Source organism: Echinops telfairi, unplaced genomic scaffold (genome assembly GCF_000313985.2).
Source record: "Echinops telfairi isolate 266 unplaced genomic scaffold, ASM31398v2 ScPeMD7_53;HRSCAF=182, whole genome shotgun sequence".
In the NCBI taxonomy this organism is placed as follows: domain Eukaryota; kingdom Metazoa; phylum Chordata; class Mammalia; order Afrosoricida; family Tenrecidae; genus Echinops; species Echinops telfairi.
Genome location: NW_022103951.1, coordinates 19,735,022 through 19,736,043, shown reverse-complemented (window position 1 = coordinate 19,736,043; position 1,022 = coordinate 19,735,022). Strand labels below are relative to the sequence as shown.

The 1,022-nt window shown below is 59.7% G+C and overlaps 1 protein-coding gene across 1 annotated transcript in view; it reads right to left on the bottom strand.

Annotated features, from left to right (window-relative positions):
* The window catches only part of ANOS1 (anosmin 1), a 45,505-nt gene that overhangs the window by 3,998 nt on the left and 40,485 nt on the right, over positions 1 to 1,022 (bottom strand). Inside the window, exon 6 of the mRNA XM_045290685.1 lies at positions 438 to 584. Coding sequence (XP_045146620.1) covers positions 438 to 584 — 147 coding nt within the window. The remainder of the gene's footprint in view (positions 1 to 437; positions 585 to 1,022) is intronic.

The following is a 1,022-nucleotide window of genomic DNA, read 5'->3' as shown; positions in this document are numbered from 1 at the left end:
CCCTCGGGGCAGCGAGCCTGGGGCCAGCGACCCTCGGGGGCAGGGCAGAACGTCCCCTGTCTGTTTCCAAGGCTGCCGCTCCTCATGGGAGGGCAGGGCCTCCTGTTTCTGCAGCCGAGTGTCTGGTGGTTTTAAAACGGTGGGTCCTGCAGGGTGGAGGGGCGACCCCTGTGGGTTTCCCAGACAGGGACTTTGGGAGCAGACAGCCTCATCTTCCTCCTGCAGGGCTGCTGGTGCTTCTGAATGGCTGACCTTGTGCGGGGCAGCCTGGTGCCCAAGCCTGTGTGCCTGCAGGGCTCCTTGAAGCCTCCCGGCAGCTCACACACCCGTATCTAAGTGCTTCCTGGGCACCACCTCCTAGGTGGATGGCACCCTTGCCCACGAGCGCCTCAGGTCACAGTGTGATTGGAGACACGTCCCCAGCCCAGCTCACCCACCTTCGGGCTTCTTCCAGTACACCTTGACCTGCAGCTGGCTGTCCTGGCAGAAGGGAGATCCAATCTCCAGAAGCCGCGCCGGCCGTCTTCCGGGGAGTGGGGGCTGGAGCGGAGTGGCCCCCTTGCTGGCTTTGCCGTGGGGTTCTTCTAGGACAGAGGCAAAGGGCATCCTTCTCAGTCTACACACACTGTCCACCACGCGTCATAAGGAGGGCACTTCTAGTCTGCACACACGGCCCACCATGCGTCAGAAGGAGGGCAGGTTTATGTAGTCTGTACACACTGTCCATCACGCATCAGAAGGAGGGCAGGTTTATGTAGTCTGTACACATGGCCCATCACGCATCAGAAGGAGGGCAGGTTTTTGTAGTCACACGGCCCATCACGCGTGAGAAGGAGGGCATTTCTAGTCTGCACACACTGTCTACCACGCATCAGAAGGAGGGCACTTGTAGTTTGCACACACTGTCCATCACACATCAGAAGGAGGGCAGGTTTTTGTAGTCACACGGCCCATCACGCGTGAGAAGGAGGGCATTTCTAGTCTGCACACACAGACCATCACGCATCAGAAGGAGGGCACTT